General features: G+C 38.5%; 1 protein-coding gene across 3 annotated transcripts in view; it reads left to right on the top strand.

Moving 5' to 3' along the window:
• The window catches only part of ST18 (ST18 C2H2C-type zinc finger transcription factor), a 169,442-nt gene that overhangs the window by 133,647 nt on the left and 11,901 nt on the right, over positions 1–23,894 (top strand). For all 3 annotated transcript variants that reach the window (XM_009473079.2, XM_087735795.1, XM_087735785.1), the window contains 5 exons: positions 179–390; positions 9,683–9,928; positions 15,978–16,093; positions 18,965–19,027; positions 19,816–19,884. In XM_009473079.2, coding sequence (XP_009471354.1) covers positions 179–390; positions 9,683–9,928; positions 15,978–16,093; positions 18,965–19,027; positions 19,816–19,884 — 706 coding nt within the window. The remainder of the gene's footprint in view (positions 1–178; positions 391–9,682; positions 9,929–15,977; positions 16,094–18,964; positions 19,028–19,815; positions 19,885–23,894) is intronic.

Consider the following 23,894-nt stretch of genomic DNA (forward strand, 5'->3'; position numbering starts at 1 on the left):
TAAATTATCATGTTTCTGAAGCCATTTTTACAGCAAACCCTTACTGTCAATAGGAAATGGATTGTTTTAAATGTATTCTTTGAATATTTTAATGTATGAAATTGTATTCTGAGAAACAAAACTATTTAATGGGAAAAATCTTATACGTGCAATTGCTAATCAAATCTCTCTTCAACAGCAAAGCATTTTTCAAATCCAGTGAAATTTTCTAATCGACTGCCTAGTGCTAGCGCCCACACACAGAGCCCTTGCCATGCCAACTCTTATAGCTACGGTCAATGTAGTGAAGACACCCACATAGCAGCAGCTGCTGCTATCCTGAACCTTTCCACCCGCTGCAGGGAAGCAGCAGAGATCCTCTCCAGCAAACCACAGAGTCTGTCTGCCAAGGTAGGGTAGTCCAAGAACCTGGAGGGTGTGCTAGCTACTGAACTGTGCGAATAAACTGTCTTTCATGTTAGTGACTGCATTAAATCCCCAAAAAGGAGGCTTCTGTTTGCATGCTCTTTTGAAGAGAGACAGAGAAAAAATCAGTAATGTAGTGACCAGTTCTGATAAAAATAAATAAATAGCAGGTATTTTGTTGTTACTCTTTTCATAATTGAGCCCTAAATACAAGGGGGGAGTTTTGTGGGAGGAAAAAAGAAGGATATTTGAAATCCAGCAACAATCTGTGGTGGATAATGAGTTAGATCTGTTTAAAGAGGGAATTTTCCTCCCTCTGAAACCTGCCATAAGCGAAGCGATCATTTTGGAGGCTGATTAAAAAAAAAAAAAATCATGTGTTTTAATCAAGGTGATATTTACTAGCAATGGAGCAGAACTACACCTATTGAGTCTGTTGTCTTTGGAGCTCATGACAGTTTGACAAGGTGTAGGGAGGGAAATAACTGATTTTGGTAAAACTCTCCTTTCTGCTGGCAAGAGAGGAGAATCAGGCCCACAGCGTTTGGAGATAGATAATTTGGGCAAGTCTGTCATAATGGAAAGCTGCCTAATATCGTAGATGTTTGTGTGGCTTTCATGTTTTGGTTTCTGCTCTGCGTTTCCTCACAGATCTTTATGATTTACAAATGGTACTGTGTGAGCTATGAGCCTTATTTTCTGTGCCATTACATAGTATTATACGGCTGATGAAACTAGACAAGATTTTCTTCTGATGACGATGGTTGTGGGAGCACTGTTGTTTATTATTTGTATTAGAGTCAGACATACTCCACTGCAATGAAACTTTTGAAAGCTCTGTGTAGATGAGAGGGTGCCATTACAAGAACTTGAGAAGAAATCATTGGGGAGTGAAAAGAGGTATATTTATCAAAAACCAAAGTAGCAGGCGTGTTTCTGCTATGGGACTCTGAGTCACGATATGTGCTCCAAAAGACAGATGAGTTATTTCTCTGCAAGTCAGTGTCGCTCTACCTTGTCTATTGTAGCACCAGGCTCAGTCTGGCCAGAGGTGGTTTCCAGAGCTGCTGGTTTACAGTTTGGTTGGGCCTTCATTCACCATTGCTAAGAGGTTAGCTGTTATTCTTTGATGGGAACCACTTATTTTACCACCAGTGTAACACCTTGTTAGATATTCCAAGCCTTGCTCCTTTGCAGACTTTTATTTCCTGCTACTTTGCTGCCTTTTATTTCCACTTGTGAAGTCTTGGATCTTGAAACCGATGCTGTGAGATGCCCCAGAGCAGACTTTTTAGAGTGTGTCCACATGCATCCCCCATAACAGAGACATTATCTGTCCCAAAGATTGCTCATGGAACCTTTTCCAAATGACAGATCCATCTCTGATATATGCTGCAGAAAGCTCCTTCCACAGGTCTTCAATAGAGACTTCTTCTAGCAGGGAAATGGAAACTGATGCCAATGGCTGGATTAAATTGCTGCCGCAGCCTTTGGCTGACCTCAGCAATAGACCTTCTTGCCAGAGAAGAGCAGTAAAGGGATCAGGCATAACCCAAAGATTTTCTCCTCCGTACCTGTTTCACAGTTGCCAAAGCATGGGGAACGTTTGAATTGAAGTGAACATAATAGTAACGATATGGAGGGACACTTGGGGCACATAGCTTACTCCTTTTTCACAGCCAGGAATCCAGCCTAAAAGAATATCACCTGCATACCTTGCTATCTGCCTGCCTCCCCTTTTGCCAGACTTTCTGGAGGGCATACTGCTACAAAATATCTGACACAAGAATCAGATTTAGCTTCTGGCCAGAACACAGGCAAGTAAGTCCCAAACAGATTTGGTCGCCAAAACCACACAAAACTCATTTTTATTTGATTTTGGCTATTTATTACTTTTATCATACAGGACTCAAACCAAAAATTGTGGAAATAAATCTCTAGACTCTCTTCAATGAAGATGCTTTCTTATTTCAAAATATGAAGCAAAAAATAAAGCTAGTTTTAAAAGAGACTACTATTTATTTATCAATGTTTCTGAATTTTTTTTGTAACTGGTATTGGGCTCAAAGGTAAATGTGTAACTGCTAGAATATCTTACATATTTTTAGATCATAAAAAACATCTCTTGAGACTTTATCAGTGTTTGGACTCAAATAATACAGCATCAATAGATGACTACAGAGTTAATGATTTCCTTTTTCTACTCTTGATAGCATACACATTCACCAGGTCTGAAAACACCTGTGTGGGGTGGCTGTGTTCAGAGCCCCATTATATCAGACCTCTAAACCCTACCTCTTGCCACATTCCTTTGTTTCTTTGCCTAAGAAAACCTGATTAACATCATCCATACTTTAGCAGATCAAAGCTCCTGACTTGTAAAGTTGTTTGCTCTTATATGAGCATCAGGCAGCCTCCCAGCAATCCAAGTCATGACACTTTGCAGATGGGAAGCAGTGTGATGGGAGAGCAAGGACCAGTGGGGCTGCAGAGGATTTCCGGGACTTGCAGGAAATCCTTTGCAAGTTACACAATTGTCAGAGCTGTAAAAATATTGTGCTTCTAAGTTTTAAAAGCAGAACTTGAACTTCAAACATTTCAAGCAAGTGTCATTTTCATGTATTCACTCAAGGCATGCATATGTTGCCTTGCTTAAACAGGTGGGGAAAATACCAAAACATTGTTTAGCACAAGTGTATTCCTGAAGTAATTTTTTTTCTGTCTCTCAAATTTTATTTCTTGACCTCTAAAGTTTTGTCCATTTTTTAGTAAGAGCTGGATGTTTTACCTTGAACGTTCACCACTTTTCTGTAAATATAAATAACACTTAAATGAAAAAGTGAGGTTTTTTTTTACATCACAGTTCCAAATTTCATGTATTTAATGGATTTTCAGATATATATTTCATGTTGTCTACATCTTAGTTCAAAAGGGAGTTCAAAAGCCAAAAAAAGGGAGAGAAGAATAGCAAGAGTAATCAGATTACACATTAGCAGTACCATTGGTAAGCAAAACTTCACAAAGCAACCTAATATACAAAGGTGATCTACCGAATACTTCTAGATTAAAATTCTGAATTTATAAATTAAGCAATCTAAAGAATAAATTTATTCTGAAATGGGCAGTAAAATGGATCCTAAGCTTTCTACGTGAATTATCTATCTGCTGCATACAAAATACTAAGATCATCAGATACCTTGGTGATACTGTTTTAAAAAATAATTAATGCCATATTAATGTTACATTGTCTGAGCCATTCAACCCTACAGGTGCAGACGCCTAGGACTGTAGTGAACTGTTCCCCTGAATATGATCCTGATCAGCCCATTCTCATGTGATCTGTACCCCAAACCAGTCTCCTGGTCTGTATTTGATTTGCAGCTTATGTAGCTTCATTCAACTCCCATTGCAGTAACCAGGATCGTAGAATCATAGAATGTCCTGAGTTGGAAGGGACCCACAAGGATCATCGAGTCCAACTCCTCTCCCTGCATAGGACAACCCCAAAAATCACACCATATGTCTGAGGGCATTGTCCAAATGCTTCTTAAATATTGCCAGGCTTGGTGCTGTGACTACCTCCCAGAGGAGCCTGTTCCAGTGCTCCACCACCCTTTGGGTGAAGAACCTTTTCCTAATGTCCAACCTAAACCTCCCCTGGCATATCTTCCTGCTGTTCCCTTGGGTTCTATCATTGGTCACCAGGGAGAAGAGATCAGCGCCTGCCCCTCCTCTTCCCCTTGTGAGGAAGCTGTAGACTGCAGTGAGGTCTCCCCTCAGTCTCCTCTTCTCCAGGCTGAACAGACCAAGTGACTTCAGCCGCTCCTCATACGGCTTCCCCTCTAAACCCTTCACCGTCTTTGTGGCTCTCCTCTGGACACTCTCTAAGTAGCTTTGTACCCTTTTTATACTGTGGCGCCCAAAACAGCACACAGTACTTAAGACGAGGCCGCACCAGCGCAGAGTAGAGCGGGACGATCACCTCCCTCGACTGGCTAGCAATACAGTGCTTGATGCACCCCAGGACATGGTTGGCCCTCTTGGCTGCCAGGGCACACTGTTGGCTCATGTTCAACTTGCCGTCAACCAGAACTCCCAGATCCTTCTCTGCGGGGCGGAGGACTCCGCTAGAAGGCTTGTCCTGCAGTTTCTAGCACAGTGCAAGGTCTATATCATCATAACATCCAGAGATCTTCCCTGTTTACAGCTCTCACCACATTCACGTCTCACAGAGGTAGCTGCAAGCAATACAGTTTATCTCTATGCTCATCACTACTGCTTGCCAAACATTTTGTTGACTGTTTTGGTGTTTTTCCCACCTGTTTAGACAAAATGGCATATGCACACTATGCCTTGAAAGAAAACAAAAAATGACACTTGCTAAAAATGTTTGAAGTTCAAATTCTGGTTTTGAACAAAATTATGTCATCTCTCCATTCTTGGATATTGATGATGGTGATAATTACATCAATTATTTCAACAATGTAGTTAGTATTCAGCACATTTGTCAGGCAGTCCTTTACTCCAAATACCTTAAAGCCTAAGTACAGGATGAAAAATCAGCCAAGAATATCACTAGGTACCATCCTGTTATACTGCTGTGCATATTGCTCCTTGAGTACATTCTTGGCTGGCTTTTTTGAATTTGAGAATTGCTCTGGGCTGAAACTGTGACTTCATTTGTGTCTCAGTTGTTGCTGAGCAGTTACAAGTTTTCTTATTTTGACCCAAATTAGTATGTTAGTTTGCTGCAGAAGAACTCAATTGCTTAAATTTAAGTCTGAAGAATTGAGGACCATGTGTATGTATTTTTATTGACTGGGAACAGAAAAGATTGTACTCTTCGGATGGAGTTGCATTAAGAATAGTATTCATACATGTGGCAAGATACTAGTTCCAGAGTAACTCCCAGTACCAGAACTGAAGAGTCCTTTTGAGCTTTCCAAACCAGACTGAACTGCTAGTGGGAATGCAAAATCATTGATAATGTTGTTTCTTTGGACTTACTTAGTATTAAGTTGTATGGCTGATGCCAACCACAGAATACATAAAACACCCTTATATGTAATGATACAATCTCCCTAAGGTCTGAAATAAGATTCATGCAGACACAATAATTCACTCTTTCTGATCCAGCTATGAGATAAAGCTTAACTTGTAATCGTTACTGGAGACACACTGCAGAGTATTAAATGTTGTGAGTGATCAGATGGACCAAAAGCATATGAAAAAATGCAGAAGTAATTTATCACAAAAAACAACATCCTTTATTGTCCTAGCTGATGTAGTTCAGTTCTAAGGACAAGACTTAATAATGTACTAGAAAATATTCTGTAATATTTATGTCATAAAATAATGGAGGCTGAAAAACCTTGACTTTAAAGTACAAAGCACTTGAAGAGGATAGAGACCATTTTTTTGTTTACGTATTTATATTAGGCTTCATTTTAGATAGATATTCATAGTAGAGTACTGCTTGTACCTTATCTTTTCACTGAATAGACCTGGAATAAAGAAAATATGCTTTAGTCATTTTTCTCTCATTTTTTATTCTGGAATCCTTTTTCCAGCTGCTTGTAAAACCTGTTGGGGTGATTACACTGCCACTGATGCGGGACTAGATAAGGAGTAACCTGAATTTAATTACCATGTGTATACTCTCGCCCTCATTGATTTTTCTTCATTGCTTCAGTGGATTTTCTCCTCGTTTACACCAGTGTAAATGTAAATGTAAATGTAAATTTAAATGTAAATAAGATTGAAATCAGGCTCCAAAGATTTACACAGCTGCAAACTAATGTAAGTTGGGAAATAATAAGATACATTTGCATCTTTATTTTGCTTACATTTTTAAGGAAGAATCAGAACAGGTACATTGTTTTGGTAGCTATATTTTAAATATGTCATGGTAAATGGATAAATATAGGCCTGTTCACACATGGACTAGAGTCGACAGTAGTAAGATCTTGCCTTCACTGAGGAGAACACAGTCTTTACAAGTCTGAGCTAAGCATAGTAAGTGCCATTTTCTGTCAGCATGTCATAGCACCGCTCTAGCATTTTTTGCCATTTGCCATTTTTGTATTTTTAGTTCCATTTTAAAATTAATGTAAAAATAAATGTGGTAAAACAAGGAAAGGAGACATATTGAGAGGAGGGTGGGATGAGAGTAGGAATGAAAACTGGAGCAGTATCTCTAACTGTCCTCTCTTTTTGCTCTGCCATTTGGAGTTTGCTATGAAGGCAGCAAAGTGATAGCTCTTTTATACCATTCTGAATAAAAAGCCATGCTGTAAACGTGTAATCCATCCTGCGATGGGCAATAGGGGATATTTTTTTCCATGACTATATTTAATTGTTGTGTACATCTGTGAGCTCACTTAAACCCCATCTGTACGCTACTTCACAAACACACAACCCAGCCTTCCCTGAGCAGTATTAGGTGCACATTGGACAACCCAACTTCTACGTGAATTTCAGGAAAGTGCTGAGGAAGCTTTGAATATTAATGTTAGTAAATGTCTGCTTATCAGCCAGGGCTCCTTGCTGTGACTAATGGTATCTGTTTCTCAGAGACAATACATTTCCTGATATTTTTCTATGTACAGTTTCATCAAGGAGGGGACCTTGATTGATTTTGATCCTTTTTGTTGTTGCTGTTGCCTTCTGAGTAGTTGATATTTTGTCAGTGACAGAGAATCTGCACTATTTATGGGTTTTGCACTATAAAACTACTGCAGCCCAGTCACATGGCCTCCTTTCCTAAGCCATCTGTCACAGAGGTCTGGAATTTTATGTGAATGTTGGTTGTGCAGACTTAACCCAAGTTTTTTTATTATGAAAAATGTCAGCAACTACAATATTTAGCATTTTACTTTACATTGGTCATTAAACTTGATTACTGTAGCTCTGTTTCATTGCTATAGTTACATATCAACTATGAAGCCAAAAAACACTGGGGCTATCATGGCAGAGTTATACTGTCAGATCCTGGAGTGTGCGTTTGGCACTGATATAGTTAATATCTTGGATTTTTGTAACTAAGGTTTATTAATGCTGGTATAAAAATGTATTTGATATTATACAGATGGCATAAGATGTTGTGGTTACTAAGTTATTATCCAGGATAAGCTGCACTGTCAAATTCAGGGCTTAAAACTATCACAGGAGATTAAACTATTTACTAAAAATGGGCAGAAAGATATAACCAAAGCATCTTAGTATGAACATATTAGAAGTGTATTTACTTCCCATAAATATAATAAAACATCTCTCTCTTTAAGCTGTATGATTGAAAATGTGAACTTTGCTATGCAAGAGAAGCAAACATAAGAGGTGCCTGAGTTTCTGAACTGGAGGCAAGCAGATGGCTTGGTAGTGTGTCAGTCTAGGTGGGCATCTGTCTTAGGCCCATGGATAAAAAATGAAGTCAGGATGCCTGCATGAGAAGAGATCACTGGGCCCTAAATTTTCAACTTCTACCAAGATTTTCCTTCTGATTAGAAAGATTTCATCAGATGCATTTTACCTTTAAATGAATCACCATTGCCAGTGGTAGAAGACAAGGCTGCTTGAAGGAAGCTTGTGCCTTCAGTCCAAGAGGGGTGGCCATGTCACACTTTCATCACAAGGGAAGAATTGCCTGTTTCACCACACCTGTTTTAAGATCCTCAAGCAAGGATGAATTTCACTGCCCTATCTTTAACCATTAAATGGGTGACTAATCATCAAGCTCCAGCAATAGTTAATGGGAAGAAAGAGAAAGGGTCCGTTTGCCAGTGTCTCATCTCTTCCTAAGGAAGAGGTCTAAGAAAAATGGAAAAACTTGCCCCTTGGACATACCTATCTCTTTTCCATTTACAACAGAGCATCTAGGTGATTCACTTGCACTACAGGTTTACTTTTATATTACTCGAGGTAGGAAGTTTCAATCTGGGTTTATACGACTGTCTCCTACAATTATACAGCACTTAACATATGAGCCCCAAATTCCTAAGTGGTATCTGAGCTTTGTGGTGATGCAATAAAAAATAGTAGTGACAACCATAACAGGAAGACAGAGAGCAGTGTTAATTACAGCATTCTACATGTGTAAATTTATGACATTGTTATTTATCTCTATAGTCTTTGAATGTTTTCCACCTTATTCAGGGCAACACACAGAACTAGACTACCAAGTGCTCTTCTAGAAGCCACCTCTTTCACCTCTTCCCCTACTTGACTTTAGTAATTGTTGGCAATAGCAAGGACTGGTCTTATACTCATCCCTATATACACAATATGTCAATATGCAGTGTTGCATATTGAGCATGAGGGGAATGTTTTTGTTGCTTTGATTAGTAAGTTGCACTTTCAGGAGCTTTTCATCATTCCAAGAAGAGGACTTTGTACTCTTTTTCTGTGGTCAGACAGGGTAAGGCAGAACAGAGAGCTTTCCTTCTCTTGTTCTTCTTGTACAGCTAAGCAGCACTTGCCCCTTCTTGTGAGCAGGACCTGCTCTGAGAGCTTCTCCCAGCCTGGAAAGACAAGTTGGGTCTCTCCCCAAACTGCACACACTCCTGCAATCAGAGGCTGCTCTTTGCTATACTTGTCAGGTAGCAAAGGCTTTGTAAACTCATGTTGAGGGTCTCCATCAAGGAGAACCTCTTAAAAATCCTCCTGTGGCTCCCAGTCTAGTGGTCTCAGTGCAGACCTGTGCCTTAGTGGCCTAGTCAAACTATGATTAAGGCAATATGTTATTTTGAGTGATGTACAAAATCCTAGTGAAAATTTCTCCTACTGTGCTACTTTTAGGCATATTTCTTCCCCCCTCCTTCTCTCCCCCGTGATGCAGATGTTGTAATATTTCCGGGGCGTGGGGGGAAGGGAGGGTATGCAATAGTAATGCTGTTGATGACCTAAACAATGCATTAATGCTTTTAACTGTGAATTGGGGTCATAGTTCTCTGTAAGAGTGAAAAGATCAAGAAGATTTAAAGCTAAACTTTTTTTAAATAAAACTAGATTTAGGGTGTATAGGTTATGGTTTAGAGGCATCTTATTTAAATTCTACTTACTATGTTTAAGCTGAGATGCAGGGATACCATTACTGAAGCTACTCTTAAGTCTGCCTAAGAGTTGGACATTAACTGATATAAATCGAAAAGCTGGTTTTAGATTCAAATAAATTTAAATAAAAGCGTGCATTTATATTTATCCTTTAAAAGCACCACATGGTTATGTTGAAGCCTTACCATGTCCATAGCTAAACATGTCTCTGTTTCCTGTTGCATGTCAGGGAGCTGAGATAGAAGTGGATGAAAATGGCACTCTGGATTTGAGCATGAAAAAGAACCGAAGCCAAGACAAAGTTATGCCTCTCACTTCTTCCAGCACAGCACTTCCCACTCCTTCCTCTTCTCCTTTCAAAACAAGCAGCATCCTGGTAAATGCAGCCTTCTACCAGGCTCTTTGTGAACAGGAAGGCTGGGATACACCAATCAACTACAGCAAGACCCATGGCAGGAAAGAAGAAGAAAAAGAGGTACTTTTTCAGTTTCCGAGTGACTTTTTCCGTTGGATGAGCGGCCATATGATGGTCTTTGGGGTGACCAGTCTAGTGCAGTTTAAAGGGAATCAATTTGCACAGGTAGAATTTTGTGAACATTGAGATGTGACATAAAAAATCACTACTTACATAGAAAAATCTTGCTCTCAGACCCTACTTTCAAGAGGTTGAAAAAAACTATTGTTTTCAGTATGGGTTGTGAATGCCTATAAGTCTCTAAGATAAAGAATTCAAAACTATCCACAATTAGAGACCTTTTTTTTTTTAAATTTTCTTCCTAATGGCTCAGTCCTGTAGCACATATGCCCAAATGACCTAGGGATCACTCAAAAAAAAAGAAAAAAAAAAAAAAAGAAAAAAGACAGTTTTTCATGCTGAAACATAATTTTTTCACACCAACTCTTTATAATTCTAGACAACTCATTATCTAAGTATTTAAACATATACTTAGACCCTTGCCTGCAATATTCTTTCAGTGGAAAACTTTTTATTTTACATTTAACGTACTTGAAGAAATCTCTGCCAGTGAGTCTTAGATCTCACAAGTGAGTCTAGTGGTCGGTAAGTCAGTCTGAGAGTACAAATTCAGAAACAAAAAATTGTTAGGAATTCCTGAAGGTTTTGGTTACAAATAGCACAAGAGGTTATGTACATAATTTCCACCGATTGTGATATTTTTTATCCCATAATGAAACAGCATAGAAAAACTAGATGAGTCTATACACGTGTCTTTCCTTTTCAAGCTGTCCTAGGACATGTAAAAGCCCAAACTTGAAAATGTAGTTGCAGGAACAAAGATGAGCAACTAAAATTTCAGCAAATGTTTTTGTTTAGTAACTTTCCAGCTTTTATGGCTAAACTTCTAGACTGCCACTTCCAAGTTGATAATTGTCTTCATTTTGATTTTGTTTCTGTTTTGCTCTTTCATGTCTTTTTGTCTTATCTTGGCAACATGGCAGCATAGTCTCCTTCTTTTGTCTTTCTTTCCTATTCTTCTATTTTGCTGGCAAGTTCGGTTTTCTTTTCTTCTCTTGAAACTGGCTGTCAGAATATGGACTGCTTGCATTTTTCTTAAATCAGGAAGGGACCATCAGCACCTTTAAAGGCTAATTTGATAAAATCTTGGTAATTAACCTAGACAAGCCTGAGTGATAGCTTTCTGAAGCAGAAAAAAAATGTCTCAATTTGGAGTTTTTATTCACCTTCAAATACATTTCCTCCCCATTTGGTTTTATATAGCAAATAATAGCATTTGAACATTGTATTTATTGTAAAATTATCTTTTGTTCAGTTATCAAAACTGGCACTTCAAGAAGACATAGACAGAGGTAAATCTACTTAGGGCTGAGGCTAGGGGATCCAGGCCTCCAATTCCAAAAAAACCTGGAAATAAAAAATAGTTCAGTTGTGTGAAGAAAAAAATCTGTCAGCACTAGGTAAAGACCTGTCATAATGATACCTCTGAGACAGTTTGCACCAAGGTGGATCATTTCTTGGAGGATGGGTTGTTTTGAAGAGCACTTTACAGTCACCTCTGTGGGCCTGCTGATGCGCCTTACCTCAGCAATGAGCGCAAGATCCCTGTATGAGGGTTTTGGAGTGGGTTTGACATGAGGCAGTAGGCTGAGGGCTCAGGCTCTTCCCCATTCATGCCGCATAATGTGCAAGCGCATCTAGCTTTGAGAGAACCGCCTTGCTGCAGGGGATCAATCAGTGTCGCAGACTTGGCAAGGGGCCTGTCCTGCTGCTCCTCCTCCCTGCTGCCACTGCAGATCAGCGAAACAGCCATGGCAGGAGCACCTCCGCGTCCTCCCCCCCAATGCCTGCTCGACTTTTGGAAGGCCTCAATGGGTGGCTGACTGCTTCCCTCTCCCTTACAGGGAGCTGGAGGCATCAGTGGCCTACCCGGCAGGACATAAAGATCTGTGTTCAGGCACTCTTGCCCCTTGCACTCGGTGCTTTGACACTGTGCAGTTTGTCCCTAAGCAAGGATCTGGCCTCAGACCTCTACTGTGAGCTTTTGCCATCCCAGGGAGCATTGACATGTCCAGTGATCTCAGGGCCAGAGGTTCTGTTTTGCACATTGAAGACTGGCAGTTATCCTCATGCAAAGAAAATGACTGATTATATCTATTTCTAATTCATTGTTATCTGGTTCATATGCACAACAGTTGCTTAATTTTGGTGGTAATTTCCAGAAAATATTGTCTTTCTCTCTCTCAGCGAAATAGCCTGTCCAGATGCCCCCTTAAAAAAAAAATCTGAATTTGGAAAAAGCTCAAAATCTCTCCAAAAGGAAAGCGCTGAGAAATAACTAGAGCTGTCAGTTAGTTCAACTGTCAGTTCTCCAAAGATTTCAGGGCTTAAAAATGTTAAAAGTGCCAGATGCTATTATCTGTTATTCATGTTACCATTATGTTCTGGTCTTTGCTGAAATCAATATAAACTTCCATCTGTACATTAATGGAGTTTCATTGCTTGCTTTCTTTCTGTAGTGTGCATGCGTGAATACACACATGCTCTTTGCAGAAAATAGTAGTATTTGGACTGATTGAGCTGGTTCTGATTTTCCTTTTAGTCTGGAATTCTTCAGAATTTTAATAGCATTTAGTTATAATTCCATTCAAATGGGAAAGGAAAATTTATACATATGATTGGACTTGACTAGCTGTGATGATCATCACCTAACAGACCAAAAAGTGGGAAGTACTAAAGGTTTTATCCCAAAAGATTATCTCTCCTTCTAAAGCTAAATCGCTGGAGAAGCACACAAGCCAAGGCATGATGCTTTGTGTTCAGTCCTAAGTGTAGAGGACCAAAAAATATTTGGGCTTTAGGTCTGACCTACTTGTTTCAGACAGATGCAGACCCTTTTGGGCCACATGTACTGATGTAAGGCAGAGTTTCAGTATTCTTCCTGCATTCCCTTTGCACTGTCTTACTTTTGCAGCTTCTACACATCTGAAAGTTTCATGCTGCTTGAATAATACCAAGTGTTCCATATGGTGCTAAGACAATGCTGGAGAAATCACCTGTTTAAATATCTATATGTCTCCCTCATTCCTGGGAAATATACTAATGGATGCTAACTAGGAAACAAGCTGTATTCCCACTTTGGTCCTTATTAGATTTTTTCTTTTTCAAAAGAGCAATTACTATGAAATTGTAGGTGTTTGTGTATGTATGTCTGTACATAGCTACTGGTTTAAAAAAATTACAAATCTTAATAAGACAATTCAGGAAATTCACAATTAAGATTTGAAAAAAAATTAATTATTTCAAAGATAGAAAATGAAAATACTGCAATTCTAAACCTTCTGGTATCAGTTATGCTGGTAGCTGTAGATGTACTCATGTCAACCTTCATCTTGCAATCTTATTTTTGTTAAATGATTCAGTGAAACATCATTAAATAAAGCTGTGAACTGCAATGATGTAGTATTTTGTCGAGCCTTGATATACATAATTCTCGATCAGTCCTCTCTGTGCAGCAGGTATCAGACAGTGATGAATGATGAATAACCCTCACACACAAGTTTCTGGTCCATCACCAGCAAGATCAAGAGATACCTTTCATTTGAGATAAAACCCATAAGCTATATGTATGAAAATATTAATAAATCCTGCAGCACAAACAGTTACAGCTACTCTTGTTTGCTGCAAATGCATCCTGAGGTACATCACACAGCTCAGGATTCCACTGGAGTGCCAGAGTGGTCTTTCCACCACCCTCTACTCCAGACTCCTCTCAGTTGGACCTTTGACAAGAAGTGGAGGATGTTGATGTGTGCCTGGTCTTGATACAGTTAGGATCCAGCCAAGGTATGCACTAAATTTTTAGAAACACAGCATTGGTCCTCAGTTCAGTGATACAGATGTAGCCTATCAGAGTTAGCTGATAGAGAAAAAATTGATAGCCAGTCTTCTTCAACCTCCATAACATTAAATGAAAACCACCTTACCTGTGGTTTTTGAAGTTATTTTGACATCTGACCCTTTGCAGCTGGCAACAGAGGGTCCACCATTTTGTTGCTTCCTTTGGGAGCTTTTGATTTTACAGTGACTTACACTGTTGATGATCCCTGTAGGAGCTTGCATTTACACATATATAAGAAAAGCAGGTGAGAACTTATGGACAGAGACAGTCAGGAACTAGAATCCCCATTCTGCAGATTGCAGTGGCAAAAACATCCCCATATGCCACTACAAACAGGATTTAACTCAATGTTGGAAAATGGTCTTCGAGGTTTCTTGAATCTTGAACAAATCTGGCATTCATTTTTCCACTTTTGGTTTTTAACATTTTTGTTTCTGTGTTTGGAGGACTTTCAACTATTTATTATTTCTGCATTAACATTTTAACAATACCTATCATTGGTTTTATTTTTCTCTATTACTCCTTATCTGAAGTTTTCTTTAGAAATAAAATTCTAAAAGACTGAAATATATGCTTTTTTATTTAAAATAATTACTCGATAATTACTATGAAAGAGTGTTTAGAAAAGCTGAATATATGTATTTTTGCTTTCTATATTTGTAGAGATGAGATTATTCTGAGAAAAACTAACCCCACAAATGTGGTTGCAAAAATCAGTAGTAATTGATATAGCAATAATATGGCATGGTTTCTATATGTATGTGTAGTGTGAGTTTCAGTAGGCAGTAGGTAGCCAGTACCAGAAAGCAGAAGGAAGTCATATTGAGGATCCAGTCTCCAAACAGATAAAGATGAGCTGCCAGAATTGAGGACCATATGGAAGCTTTATCAGAAGAAACACCCCCGCAGAGCTTACAAGTCCCATTAGGCAGAATCTCCATTTTCAGTCCAGATTCTCCTCAGCCCTCCGCTCTGTGTTAACAGCTCTGCAGACATCCCTGCCCCTCTGTCCTGGGACGTTCGTCAGCTGCACAAGCTCAGAGTATCTATGGCACCAGCCCCGTAAGTTTAGCAGGAGCTGGGAGCTTCTCCCCTCAACCACAGGTAGCAGTTTCTGCTCCTACAGACAGTAATCTCTGGGCAATACCTACCTGAGTATTGGAACGAAGTCACAAAACCAACATGAAGTCCCAGAAGGGATTAATACAGATTTGATAATTGATGGTATGGGCTTTGGAGAATTCTTGTATGATATAATATCCACAGAGCATCCCTCCAGAAAGGAAATATTTATTCTTCATAAAAATAATAATAATTGAAGGCATTCATTCTCAAAACAGCATAAACCAATCTATTTTGAAGTGATCAAAGAAGAATTTTCAGAAAACAAAAATGTAATTTCCTTTCAGGACTCCAGATTTCTAAAATGCCTTCCCAAGGGAGTGAATACTCATGGTCCATACCACCCATCAAACAGTAGTGTAGCAATGATGATTTTAATCTACAAATAGTAGAAATCAAGAACTACCCTTAGCAGCCTGCTACTAAGAAAATTTCAAAGCGGTTTTGTTCTTATGACTTTTATTTTAACAAGAATCTGCTCTTTGAATAAGATACCAAGTCATTCAATTCAAAAAAACTTTGTATTTACATATGTTTATGTACAATAGGTTTTTTTTATATTTATGATTGTAATTTTGTAATTCACAGTACAATGGTACTCGCTTCAACTGTATACAAAACTCACTAATGTACTTGCACAGAAAAAACAAGAACATACTTGCTGAAGTCTTGTTTGGCTCTATATAGTCAACAATTGCTTTCACTTTCTCTGTGTATTTTTCTTTGGTCTTTATCACCATTTTTTAAATCTAAACCAAATTTTCCCTATGTACAGCTTAAAACAGCATCCCCCTTCAGAAATACTTTCACAATTATACAGTTCAACATTTTTAAATGTCTGCCTATGAGATCCTGAAATTATGATGTACTAAACTTACTTTATCTCTCTCCATCATTTCTTAAGACTTTTTTTTTTAATGTTTTCCAAGAGATTATCTTCTTGCCAAAGCAAGTTATTTGTTGTATATGTGGGAGGTCTTGAAGAGAGAAACCTTCTTTTTGTCAAATTCTCATCTAATATTTCAGAAAGATCCAGTGACCTCCCTGGAAAACACGGAGGAGAAGAAGTATCCAGGAGATGTTTCCATACCAAGTCCAAAACCCAAGCTCCATTCAAGAGATCTTAAAAAGGAACTCATCACGTGAGTCACAAAAAAATGCCATGTTTTCCTCTGCCATGCTAAAGACTGACTACAACGTTGTTCTGAGTGGTGGTTTGGAGTAGATTTGCAGGAGCTGAGCAGGGAGACTTGCATGACAGTTCACTGCAGGTAGTTAGTTCCCTATTGTATCAATGCAGCTGGGTAGAAGTGAGGTTTGGAGCTGAGACAAGCCAGGGTAGGCTTGGAGGTCCGGACAGATTCATGACTAATGCTATACTGGGTATCACTCCTTATTCCTCAGATAGATAGGTAACAAGGGGGCAGCAGCTCCTTCTACAAAACACACAGTTTTGTAGTGTGCTACAGATTGGCTGTGCTGATGCTTACATAATTAAATAAACCTTATTTGGACAATCATCATTATAGATCCACTGTTGAGAGTTTATGGAGAAGTGCCGGGGAAAGAGGAAACATGCAAAGTTCATAAAACACAAGACAGGAGCTGCCCCATGGTTTTCCAACCTGTACAAAATCTGTGTTTAAGTTCTTCATCTGCTTTCTTCAAAGCAGAGTTAGTTATTCTAGCCTGCTGAAAATCCAGTGGATGCACAAATTCACACTCTGGGAGAATAGGCTAATACTCTCTTTTCCCAGGTACAGAGACTCACATGCTCTTTTTTAAGCTCCAAAACTTTACTATCTAAAACTGCAAAGAAAACAGGATAATTCCATTAAATCTTTCTGCACACAACAGCTTGTTCCAGTTTAGAATCCTTTCAGTAAAATTCTCCCAACCAGCTCATAACACCAGTCACTTTTCAAAAATCTCATCTAGGCTCTTCACAAAACCCCTTTGGATTTACATCAACACCATTATATCAAGAGTGTTTTCACTATAATAGTCTACTAGGACTTAGCAATCATTTATATCACTTTTCTTTCTGTCCCAAACCAGACTAGATCTCTCTAGACAAGTGTATTCTGTATCACTTAGTGATGATAGCCCATAACATATCACTGCAGGCTCACCCGTAAATAAATTAGTCGCATCCCGTCACCTTGTGTCCTGCTTCCCAGACTCAGTGGCACTGAATCAGTTAGATCCGCCTCTGTCTCTAGAAATTACATTTCCCTGGGGCAAGCTGCTGTGAAGAGCGATTCTTTCGCCTCATGCCGTGCAGTCTGCATGTTGTCTACTCTCCACATTATATCTGCAGTTGTAGTTCATGACCTAAATTGCTACAGGTCAGGTTTGTTTTGCCTCTTCTAAAACAAATGCATACAAAAATCACTGAGAGTTTATTTCCTGAAGACTAATGGATTTTCTTTTGTAATATTTATTCCTTTGTGATATTGACCTGTTTTGAGATGTCTGTAAAATACTTCTCTACTCTCCTAAATAACAATTCCCAGAGTATTTACAAGGGCAATGATCAGCTTACAGTGGTTTTACTGTATTATTTTCAAAGAGTGGGCAGAAACAGGTATCTAAAATTTAGCTGTCCAGAAAATTAAATAAGAAATAGTTTTAATTTATCAGAAGAATCTATAGGTAGTATAGGGAACAGACTGCATTTTTATGATCCCATTGAGCTCAGAACTGGTACAGAACAATTCAGTACAGGTGGCTCCATCATGAGGAAGTTTTTAAAATGACATAAGCACTTGCAGAAAAAAAAATTCTGCCATGGTTAGCTCAGTTGCAGTGAACTAATTTATAAATACCACCTCCTAGCATGTGCTTTCTATTTTTCCATGTTAATTCTCTTGCCCATAACTGCATTGCTCAGGTTGAACTGGGCTGTGAAAATGAGGCTGATGTCTTCCTAAGGCTTCTTTACAGATTTGAAAAAGTTCCTAGCACTCTGCTAGCTCAGAGAAAATAGCCAGGTGAGGATCTCAGGTACCCCTTACTCATTACTATGGAGCACCAGCTAAAAGTTTTTATGCAGTTTCTGCTTGCTCTACTTATCCATGGGCCCAGTGAAAGAAGACACAGCCCTTTATAGGGTGACTCTGCAGGTTTGGTGTTAGTGTTGTAAAATACTGTAGAAAGGTATACTTTATTCACCCCCCGCCCCTCCCCCACCACACACAAATTGCGTTTTTTGATATCTTTGTCCTCTTGCAGAGGACTGTATCCCAATTTGATAAATGAGTTCAGTGCTATGACTGAAGAAGGGCTGAGGAAAAACAGAAGCTATAACATCTTCTCCAGGTCAAACACACCTCCACCTCTTGGCATAAAGGGACATATTTGTTGTGCTAACTGTACACCACCTTTGTATCACTTCTCAGTTCAGCTGAGAATCATCTTAGGAAACTTTTGTGCTCATTCTGAACTTCAGCTATGTGAGCTTGTCGTGCTTTCTGTTCTGCAAGCAACTGTAACACCTAATTTTTCACTTATGTCAGCAAATAAAGATTGGATGTGTTTCTAAAAAAGGTGGCTCACTTTAGTCAGAAGTCGAGGGAATTATTTTGAATATTGCTGTTCTCTGGCCTGTGTTATACAGGACGTCAGATCAGAAACTTCATCCCTAACATTTGTGAATTCCTGTCAAAATTTGATACCAGTAATGAAACTGTCCGTTTAAGAACCCAAGTCGTAACCAAAACATCTACACAAAGCATGGTGGTTTCACATTATATAGATTAAAAAAATAAGGTTTTGACTCCTTTGCATGGTGGAAACAGAAAAACTTTTTTCCATCTATGCTTCAAGTAATAATTGAAAACTAGAAGTGCCATGCAAGTTTTGCTAGTTTTCTCTAGTGTAATGACAGTGTTGAGATGTATAATGATGAATGTGATTGCCCTAAGGATCATTACGTAATTCACTGCAGGGGAGGGTGATCTACGTGGTGTATTATACATACTCTAATTTCTCATTGCATCTTCTTTGCATAGCTGTCCAACTCCAGGATGTGATGGTAGCGGTCATGTAACAGGAAACTATGCCTCACACCGCAGGTAAGAAAAAACAGGAAGCCTAAAGCAGGAAATAGAGCTAGGTTTAGCTATTGTCATCTTTGAATATTTTTATATTAACCATGGATAAAGTAATTTGCAGAAAATAACCTGTACAGAAATGTAGCTGGTTTTCCTGATTTTGTTACCTTTTGTGAAGGTCTGGGTTCAATAGATTGATGGAGTTAAGCAGCATATGCTTATTACTGTAGTTGCATGTCTTAGCTGAGACCTGCAGATAAGTTGTTTAGTAAAGTTTTCATTTCCCTAAGTGTACAAGCAATCTCTGTACAGATGCTGGTGCAATGGATTTTAACGAGGTTCCTGCAGATATCTCTATGAATGGCTTTGAAATTTATAGAACTGCTAACATAATCTGAGGATGCTGAATATTTTTCTTAGAATAGCCTACTGTCAACTTAGGGGTTGAAATAATAATTTCCTACCTTTCCTTTTGGGAGCAGGACGGAAGCAGTTTCTGCCTTTTTGCTAGCCACGTGGACCAGACGCTCTACCTGCCCTTCATGTAGGCAACATAAAGGAAAGACTCTGTGTACCACTGCCTCCCCATGCAAAGATTTACAGGGGCTTAGCAACCTTTGGCCCTGACTGTATATCTTTCCAGTAATTTAAGAAGTACAGCCTGATATTGGCTGCTCCTCCTTTGCCAAGAGCAAATATTTGAGGATCTCTTTATTCCCATTCTAAGTCATAGATTGTCTGGAGGTTGCTCTTTTAAGAAAAAAAAATGTTCTGTTTTAATAAAACATTTCACATTATTCTTTTTTCAGTGTTTCTGGGTGCCCATTAGCTGACAAGACATTAAAATCCCTTATGGCTGCTAACTCTCAGGAGCTTAAGTGAGTATTGATAATAGTACCAATGTTATTGTTATTTATCTTCGATCAACATGTTCCCTACATTAATGCAGTTGTTCATTTGAATTGCTCTGAATTACATCAAACCTTTGTCCAAAATTTGAAGTGAATTGGTTTGAAAGCTTTTGAGTGAAATAGTTTAATTTTCGCCATTTGTCTTTCTTCATTTTTGTACCCCTTCATTTTCATGAATTAATCAGGACCTGGGGGAAAAAAATGTAAACACTAGGAGAGATGCTGCTCTCACAGTATTTCTGAATCAGAAAATATCTAACATGTAGGACAGATCTGGCAAATAACTCAATCTGATCCAGTCAGAATAAATTAGAATTATTTAGTTAGAAATAAATCTAGTTAGAATAAACCTAAAAATGAGAACAGAACTCCTGCAAATCATTTTTTATCATTCACTACCATATACTATGAGTTTAATGTCACTGAAGCAGACATCAAGTCATATGATTTTGTGCTGGCATAATTCTCACCACGAAATGTCACTTACAAAAGGACTGTGCAGGCTCTGCTATATAGACAGATGTATAGGGACATATGAATATTTCAAAAATCTGTAGTCAAGAGAGGCACTGGCAACCAGTCATCTAGTTATTGAATTGGCTTTTTCGATAAGGATGTGGGGAAGAGGAAAGGATAATTAGAGTTCTTTCATAGCTTTCCCTCTGCAACTTGTAAATTGGATCCCATAATAGATGGCTTGGAAAAACTCATGAATGCGTGTAAAAAGGGGAGAATCCTGTGACTGTCCTTTCTGTCCTTTAGGTTCATCCCCAGTCCAGATAGAAGAAAATAAAGTCTGATCATGGCACTATTATGCTGTTCTAATGGTATTAATAGGAGTGACTACATTTAAGCTTGACTCAGTCTTTAGTCACAAATTAGCTTCTTCAGATCAAATGTTAGTGGTCTCATCTTCTAGTCCAACAACTTGACTTATAAACAGAATGCTGAACTGGTGGTAGCTATGGAGTTGAACCTGCTGGAGATGCAGCAAAATGGCAAAGAAAGGCTATTTATATGGGCAACTGTTCAAAGAAGATTCCAAAGCCAGCAGGTAAACTGACACACTGGCACAAGGCTTCAATTTTTCCATCTCAGAGTCTCAAAGGTATAAAATTTAGGTTTAGTTTGTTTTAAAAAGAGCAGCACAAGAAGCAAGGAACTGACTTCCAAAAATGCTGACAAATTTGAAATCATTTGCTGAGTCATATATATTTGTCCCTGCTTTCGTTGGCTTTCTGCCATACATAGACACTCATACAAATATTTTGAATAGTTGCTCCTCATGCAGCACACCCCCCCCCATATTCATGTGTGAATAAGGAAATTTGCATACCAATATGGTTATTTTTCCACTAAAGCTTCTAGAGTTTTGGTCATGCCATAAGGAAAGAAGAGCAACAGCATATGACTTAAATGACAAACCGCACACTGTACGCCATGTATAATAAGTGAGTTGTGAAAGACAAAGTCAAAGTTCATGAACATTTCACAGACAGAAATATGTTGCATAACGCACTTAGCATTTAATTTCAATTAACTAGAAAAAGAGCAAAAATCAAAATCTGTTCACAGACAATTTGTAAAAGGAAAATGGGCTAAATAAAATTATTTTCCACAAATGTACCACCTTATTTTAGCTTCCTGCAGACATTGTTCAGGTGAAATTTAAAAAAAAAACCCTCTGCTTTTGATAAGTATTGGCTAAATGAAGTCATATGCCAAAACTGCAATCATGCCTGCACTGCTATAGTACAGTGATATCAATAGTTAATTTTACTATTGCTGTGTGAGCAGGGGGCATTAATGCTCATAGAATCAGGCCACGAAAGTACCCTCATGTAGTTAGGCATGAATATGAAAAAGCTGTGTATTTTTTCCAACTGTTATTCACGTTTAATTTGCCAGAATCAAGATATGATTTTGGCTTTAATTATGAAACTCTAAGCCAGCAAAGATACAAGGCTTCCATGTGATCTACAGTTTGGAAATAAGGAAGATATGTTCAGAAAGTGAGCCTTTGAGTCAGATTCAAGAAATTTTTATCTGAGCGTTCTTGCTTGCGCAGAGCAATCTAAGGTGGTCAAATTAAAACATACTAAAGTTGATGATGACTCATAGATTTTAAAGCTATAAGGGAGAATTATGACTGATTATCTTATTTCACCAAAGAGCTGCTTATCAAGCCTTAAAGAATTTTAAAAGTGTACTTTAGAAAGTTCAGAAGCTTTAAGGAATAGGTAGCCAGTCCTATCCTTAGACAAGTTGTTTCAGTGGTTTTATGTCAATTTTAGGAGAAAGTCTAGCAGTTCTTCTAGATAGGTTTCACACAACACATTGATACTTATCCATATTCCCTAGACAGTATGACATATTTCAGTCAATAGTTTTCTCAGCTGACCTCTGTGGGTTTGCCTTAACTAAAGTTCATATCCAACCGTCTCCATGAGCTTTCCAGGGAGTAAGAGTATCAGAAATACTCCTAGATCTGCAGCTCAATGTATCAATTTTACGTGCAGTTGTAGTTCATTTACCTAAAGATAAAGCAACCCTGTTGGAGAAGGGAACAAAATAGCAGGTACTCAATGCACAGTTATAAGAATTTCTGTGTGAAATCAGTGAGAGATTTGTTCTTTGAAAACAAACGATGAATTGTAAAAGAATCTGTAACCTACACCCACTTGAGAGTTGATATCTTTCAGCTTGAGCTCCTGAGGCCTCTGGCCCTCCAATGTAAATCTGATTTTCTTGGCTCTGCACAGGAATCCAAACCAGAGGATGACTCCCTAAGCTGGGGCACCAGTCCAAACTCATCAGCCAGTTAAAAGCTGATGAAGATCCACAGTATTACTGACTGTAAGGCAATACATTGTTGGTGTATCTTGTATTGTGGAATTTCACAATCCATACAAAGATATAACCAATATTTGGAAAATCCAACCTAGTGGTCAAGCTTAGGAATCTGGTTAGTGAAGCTTCTTACTAATTTGTCAGTAGTCCACCTGAAATATCATCTTATAATTTCATCAGTATTGATAATATCTCAGCCTCACATATTTAATGACCTCAAGAATACCTTGGACTCTAATCTGATTGTGAAATCTAACTGCTGCCAGAGGTGGTAAATGCAGATGGGGAGATTTAAATTTAGTTCAGTGTCTTTTTTAAGTCCATAACTCTCAACTCATGATCTGAATGTCTCCCACAAAGAGCTCTTACTGAATTAAAATCCACCTCCAGTCTATGCGGACAGCTCTTCCATCTGTGATCATCTGATAAAACAAGTAGCCAAAATTAATACCCATAGTATTTGGCAGGTGTTCTGGATTTACTTGTGAGCATTCACACTCTCCAGACATCTGCCCTTGCTGCCCGCTCCACATGACATTGTGCCCAGTCCTTGTCCCACACTCAGGTCAACATTTAGCTCTACACAATTGAACATATCTGGCACTCTGCAACCCACACCTCTACCTTCGCTGTCAGTGTGAGGCATGTCGTTCTGCCAAAATATTTTGTTCAGAAAATGTCATCATGAAATGTTTTGACATTATCTTTAAAAAAAAAAGTCTCCCCTTTCTTCAGTTGAAATTATTTGCTGAATTCTACTTGAATAAGTGAATAAATTTGATCATGTCCAAAAGAAATCACATTTTTGACAAATTAATTGTTCACAGAAAAATAGTTTTAAATATTCTGTGAAGAGATACACCTGCACACTCAGATGTGATATTACAATTATATTTGTAGGTATTTTCCATGTCAGCCTACCAATGACTAGATTAAATCACCCATCTCCTCACCTCAGGAAAGATTCAGTAACAGCTGAGACCCTTAAGAGTACTGAACAACGCAAGTTTCCTTAATGGTTCATGACAAGATTACTTGGCACAACACTTTCTGTAATTCTGATTCTCTGTAAAAATCACAGCATTCAAAAGGCCCTTAGGGATGCTTAGCATAAGAACTTTGTGCTG

Source organism: Nipponia nippon, unplaced genomic scaffold (assembly GCF_047370975.1).
Source record: "Nipponia nippon isolate SJK-2023a ecotype South Korea unplaced genomic scaffold, ASM4737097v1 scaffold_1, whole genome shotgun sequence".
NCBI lineage: Eukaryota > Metazoa > Chordata > Aves > Pelecaniformes > Threskiornithidae > Nipponia > Nipponia nippon.